Source organism: Monodelphis domestica, chromosome 4, assembly GCF_027887165.1.
Source record: "Monodelphis domestica isolate mMonDom1 chromosome 4, mMonDom1.pri, whole genome shotgun sequence".
In the NCBI taxonomy this organism is placed as follows: Eukaryota; Metazoa; Chordata; class Mammalia; order Didelphimorphia; family Didelphidae; genus Monodelphis; species Monodelphis domestica.
Window position 1 is genome coordinate 271,883,460 of NC_077230.1, and position 6,508 is coordinate 271,889,967.

General features: G+C 35.7%; 1 protein-coding gene across 1 annotated transcript; it reads right to left on the reverse strand.

The window, feature by feature from the left end:
- Positions 1-4,934: 4,934 nt before the first annotated feature.
- On the reverse strand, positions 4,935-6,001 carry LOC103101610 (olfactory receptor 8D2-like). Its single transcript, XM_007495456.3, has one exon. It carries the CDS (start codon positions 5,987-5,989, stop codon positions 5,066-5,068), a length of 924 nt encoding a protein of 307 aa, XP_007495518.2. The 5' UTR covers positions 5,990-6,001; the 3' UTR covers positions 4,935-5,065.
- Positions 6,002-6,508: the final 507 nt, after the last annotated feature.

The following is a 6,508-nucleotide window of genomic DNA, read 5'->3' on the forward strand; positions in this document are numbered from 1 at the left end:
TCTATTTGAGTGTAGAGTAAGAGCAAGAAAGAACATATAGATATGATGGGGGGAAAATAAGTTTTTATTGATACAAATCAAATTAGTGCTCAGTCAGGAGAATAAAATTATAATGTTGATTTTTATTATCCTTTTCTGTCTCTGTCTATTCCTATATGGAAATTGTGGGGGAATTGAGTGAACCTCAGTAACTCTCTCTTTAGACTCAGTTCTAGATCTAGCTCAGTTTCCTTTCTGTTCAGTTATGAGCCTAGTCTAATTTCTGCCTTGTAGAAAAAACTTTTTTGAGCTCTAGGGATTGTAAAATAACTTTATTGCATTATGTGAAAATAGACGTAGGCAGGTCTGGGAAGCTGGGCCACTTCTTTCTTAGGCTTAGTTTCTTAACTAAGGACATAGTTATGCTGGCCAGAAATAACCAAAGACTGATGATGCAAGGACTTTTCTCACAGTTATATGTCGCAAGAAACCAATATGTCTTATCTGAAAACTGGCCCTCTAGTGGTCAGTTAGTTATTGTTTCCTTCTCTGAAAACATATGTAGAAAAAGGTTTGAGAAATCTCTTTTCCTGATTTCAGGAATTCCACCTGTTCAGTGTCCACTTCCCAATTTAGAAAGTTCTTAATCTTTCCTCTGATTAGACATCAAATTGCCTAATCTTCTATTCTAGATTGTAGACTGTTAATTATTTTCTTTTGATGCATAAAAACCCATTTCCCCTGTATTTGGTGTCTAGTGCCAAATTGAAGAGATCTGGCCCTGATTTGCTATACAATTTGGATGCATTGCATAATAAACAGATATGCTTGGAAGTTCAAACCTTTATTTCCTTAGTTAATTCAAATTTTTACCTATCTTACCTACCAGTTATAGGAAAAAACTAAAGATATAAAGTACTTAAATTTTGGCAAAGCATTTGTTGATCAACATGTGAAATTAAGATAAAAATTTATAACACTGATCAATACCTTACATAAAAGCACAAGTGATATGCACATTAAATTTGATTATGACAAATCTTGGAGAAATCACTAACATTTTGAACAAAATATTATTTAAAAATCATCATAGTTATGACAAAGAGCCAAATCTAATATAATGAAATTTACTAAGGATAAATGTGAAATCCTTCAAGACACTTAAAAGAGTCAGGTTCAAAATCATACAAGTAGGAAGAAATGTTTAAAAGTTTATTTGACAAAGATCTGGGGTTCTTAGTATGTTGAACACTCAATATGATGCAATATAATGTGATAATCAGAAAATATAATCTTGAATAAATTAAAGGAAGCACACCTTCCAAGAATAAAAAGCTGATGAATGTACATCTTAGTCAAACCACATCTGAGATATTTTGTCCAGCTCTATTTCTCATAATTGAGGAAGGAAATTGACAAGGTAGAGAACATCCATAAAAGGGCAGTGGGGGCCATGAATGATCTTGAGTACATGCCTTATAAGGATAATTTGGATGGTTTGTAAAATTTTAGCTATGAAAGTGGAAGAATCAAATGTCCCCTAGTATCTATGTCCCCCAGTAGAAAAACATAAGGAGACTTGGGACAGAAAAATAAAAGTAGGCCAAAGATATTGAAAGGCCCTTGAATCAGATAAAGTGATGATGTTGAAAGAGGGTCTAAGGGCAATAGTTGTAGTGGCCATGAAAAATATTAGTGATGTATGGCCAGATGTCACCTTTCATAAGTATATGCAAACAAATATGAGGGAAAAAGAGAAGACAATTATTTAATTTTATCTCTAATACCATGGATTGCAAAGGAGAAAAATCTCGTGAGTTTATCCTTAGGACAGAATAATATGCCCAGATATTAATATAGACAAACATTGTGAAAGCTGAGAATTCAGGCAAGATTACACATGACCACAGCTATGCCAACACAGGAATTATTGCCAACAATGGCTAAGATGAGACAGGTAATCCTGAACTTCAGAGGACAATATAAAAGAGGGGCTCAGCCATAGCTAGTCCCAGGTCTCATCTTCTTAAAGCTGTAGAAGCAAAAAAAAAAAAGTGCAGTGAACCATTCATGACTTCATGGAATAGAATTCCTCTTCCCAAGTGTTTGTGACATACCATTCCTGCTGAGTACGCCAAAACATAGTAACCTCAGGTCAAGGCTGCATGAACAGTTCCAAGATCTCCTGGAAATGGATTAACTCCCCTGTTCACATTCTGGGGAGAATTGGGGAGGATAGATTGTGTCTCTCTAGAAGAGCTTTAAATCTGGTGTGCTGCTTACAATAAACGTTCATTATTCCTCTTTGATGATGTTCCAGGCTTTCTTTCTTGCGACTCCATAGCTGTTCTCTGACAGCTCTAAGCTGTCCCCCGACAGTTCTAAACTGGCCCCTATTGCCATGCCATAGATGTCCCGACAAAAAAGTGAGAGTATAACCACTGCTCAATTACAGGCAGAAGACCAGGAACAATCAGATTAAAGATGGAGTAGTTCACAATCCTACTCTGCTACTACTGACGAGGAAGAAAACCTCTATTAGGTATTCATCAGAGTAACAGAAACTCATTCTGTAAAATTGGGTCTTTGCCAGCAATCCCTGAAGAGAACACAATATGGATTGTACTAAAGCTAAAATCTCCTGATCTAGTTTCATGAAAACAAGATGAGCTTGAGAAAGAGTTAATCCTGGTCTGTGAGAACAGTACACTAAATATGAAGGTGTAATAAGACTGAAAAGCAAAAGTAGAGGAGGTTAGGTTATGAAGAGCTTTTAATGCCAATAGTAAAAACCCCTCAAGGGCAGAAACCATATTTGCTTTGTTTCTCAAGTACATAATGCAGTACTAAATGCTTCATTATTTCTGAGATTATATATGTCTATTGATCTCTTAACAGAAACAGACCTTTTTACTGTTCATCCCACACAATACTCCTTTTCTCATCTCCAGCCATTGCACAGGCTGTACCTTATATCTGAAATGCTTCCTCTCTACTTTTCAATTCTTAAAATACCTAGTTTCCTTCAATGCTTGGGGCAATCACTGCCATCTGTAAGAGGTTTTTCCTAATTCCCCAAGTAGCTAATATCTTTCTTCAAAAAATTACTTATATATAGCATGGCTACATATAAGTTATGAAGAGTCAGCCTTGAAACCAGAAGACCAGGACTCAAGTTCCACCTCTGAGTCATGAATTCTATAACCATAGACCAAGTTACTTAAACTTTCTGTGCTCCCAGACTCTCTCTTTAAGATTATAAATTATTGAGAAGGTGCCCATCTACAATGGTAAAGGAAGTTTCTTCATCTGGAAGTTCTATATGTCAATGAAATTACAAGTCTAGTTCATAGTACTATATCTTATATATAGCTGTATTTCTAAATGTTCCCTCCCCCAATAAAATGCAAATTCATTAAGATCAAAGAGCATTTTTCCTTCTTCCTTTGTATATCCATTGTTTAGCATTGTGCCTGGTACATTGTAGGATCTAATTAATGCTTATAGACTGGCCAATTGACTGACTTCAAATTACTCATGCTATATATTCTTGCAGACATTATAGAATTGGCTTCTATATGATTGAGTAGAAAGATATTCAGTTCCCCCTATGTTATACATATGCCTTTGTACATATCTGTGTACATATTATTGTTGTTTATGTATATAAAAGTGCATTCTATGTAGTTCATCATGCACAGTCATTTATGCTTATCCAAATGGTCTATACCTGTCTCTGCATCAGGCTCTATGCTTCTTACCTATTTAGTATTTACAAATAAATTAAGATTATTTTACATACAGGACTAATAATTCATTTTATTGAATGAAACTGGGGGGATTTGGGGTAGGAGAGAGTAGGGATCTAGAGGGAGCACATTTATATAGTGCATAAAGATCCAGCTAGAGAATCAGAGATGTTGGCCATCACTTAAACTGACATTAGTCCAGACAACTCTTTAAGCCTAGAAGTTATCAATAAATTACTGATCTAAAATGGAGGAGGGAATTTTCACACTAGTCCTGGCTATTGTTATTGTGCTTCTGTTAATAAAGTCCAACTCTTCCACTTACTATCTGTGTGACCATAAACAAGTCACTTCCCAGAGCTTCAGGATATTTATTTATAAAATTGAATTAAATATAAAATAAACAATATCTAAAGCCCATTATAGTTCTAATATTATGAAACTAATTTGCTCAAATACTATGTAATCAATGGAATATATATTTACATACATACAGTGTTCTGTTGATAAGTGTTTAACAACTAGATCCTCAGAGGGAAAAAAGTATGCATGACACACTTTTCAGTTTAATCTGTATTATTAACATTTTCATCAACATTTTCTATACAATCAACAAAACAATAAACCAAACTCTAATTTTAAGCATTTGCCAATTTATAGGTATAAATGTTCAAACTAAAAAGTTAACCATTTTGAACTAATTCAAGCACATCCCTACATATACATATACACATAAGATATAATACATATTCACATATACACATTTACATACACATGTACATATAAAAATATATGAGCAAGAGGAAGAGAGATAGATCAGGAGAAACACTTCTAGACTTTGGTTAACTTCTCTTCCTGGTCAGTCCATGATCTTCTTGAAACCTTCTTCAAACTTCCCCCTTGGTTCACATAGGGATCATGTTAGAAGCCAAGAGCCATGAATTATTAAGTACTTTGGAAAAGAGCAGGACTGAGTTGCATATTAATCTTAATCCCTGGGAAGAAGAGAAAATCTATCAATAACTACAGAACAGGAAAGTGTTTGAGGGGAAATTCATTTATCTCACTTACTCCTTCAACAAGCATTTATTGACCATTTATGGAGCACATATCCTTGTAAGAGATGTTAAGCTTAAAAAGACACATATGGTTTCTGACCTCAAGGTACCAGTTAAGAAAACAACATTATTATTAGTTATGGTGAGAACTGCAGCTTCTCTCAGGAGAAAGAGAATGGCTTTCCAGGAAAGAGATGATTCCAAGAAAAAAAGTTGAGAATAACTTCCCCATGGGTTTATTTTTTCTCTTCTGAGAAATTCTGACACGGAGGAGAAGTCTCAATTCCCCATAACCTTTCTAATTGCATTCTTCACATCTTTATTCCTCAGACTATAAATCAGAGGGTTTAACATGGGGATCACTGTGGTGTAAAATACTGAGGATATCTTCTCTTGTTCCATTGAGTTGCTAGAAGGGGGCTTGAAGTACATGAAAGTTATAGACCCAAAGAAGATTCCTACGGCCATGAGGTGGGAACTGCAGGTACCAAAGGCTTTGGATCTACCCTCAGTAGAGCGGATTCGTAAGATACTGGACAAGATGAAAGTATAAGAGACAAGAACACCTAGAGTTGGAGCTAAGGTGTTAACTCCCCCAATAATAAAAAGAAGAACCTCATTAATATGGGTGCTTGAGCAGGAGAGGGTTAACAGGGGAAGTATATCACAGAAGTAATGTCTGACAATGTGAGATCCACAAAAGGATAGCATTGCCATGCGACTAGTATGAACTGTTGCACCAAAAAATCCCAAGGAATATACCACAAACATCATTACAGAGCACATTCTTTGAGACATGAGAACATTATAAAGTAAAGGACTGCAAATGGCAACATAACGATCATAAGCCATTGCTGTCAGTAGGTAACCTTCAGCAATGACAAAAATTAGGAAAAAATAGAGTTGAGTCATGCATTCCAGAAAAGATATGAAATTCTTCTCAGATACAAAGTTTACTAACATTTTAGGGGTAATGACAGAGGAGTAGCAGAGATCAATGAAGGACAAATGACTAAGGAAATAGTACATGGGGGAGTGAAGTTGAGAACTGATAGCAATTAATAAGATCATACCCAGATTTCCCACTACAGTAACCACATAGATTCCTAAAAACAAGAGAAAAAGAGGAAGCTGAAGCTCTGGCTGATCTGTGAGCCCTGCAAGGATAAACTCCATCACTGTAGAACGGTTTCCTGTGGCCATTTTCCTGTTGATAAAAACTGTGAAGATTGAAAAGAAGAGTTAGATTCTAGGCATGCTTCCTCCTCAGAACAAAGTGTCACATTCCTTCCCATATAGATGCTGCTTTTGGAAGTTGAGAATGTATTCATTAGTGGATGTATTAGGACATAGGCTAAATATATACCTGGTAGAAATTATGTACATTGGATTCCTCTGTGAGTTCAGAGGTTAGAACAGATGACCTCTAAGATCATATCCAACTCTATCATTCTATGATTCCAACCCATACTACTTACTCCTGGATATTCTGTCCCACCCCCCCCCAGAATTCCCTAAGTACTTTGGGAAGGCCACATAAGTGGACCAAAGTTGATTAGTCACCCAGGATGCTACTGTTCTCTGCTCTTCAAGTATCTCTGTAAGAGGTGCTCAAAGACATCACTGTACTTAAATCTCATGGGAAAATGTTTAAATATATACTTTCTAGCTACCTTAGAAGCTCTAGAATTCACTTTTCAAACAAAATATCCACAAAAACAC

What these genes read in the sequence shown, in the direction of transcription:
- LOC103101610 (XM_007495456.3), bottom strand. Translation starts at nt 5,989, where the DNA reads ATGGCCACAGGAAACCGTTCTACAGTGATGGAGTTTATCCTTGCAGGG.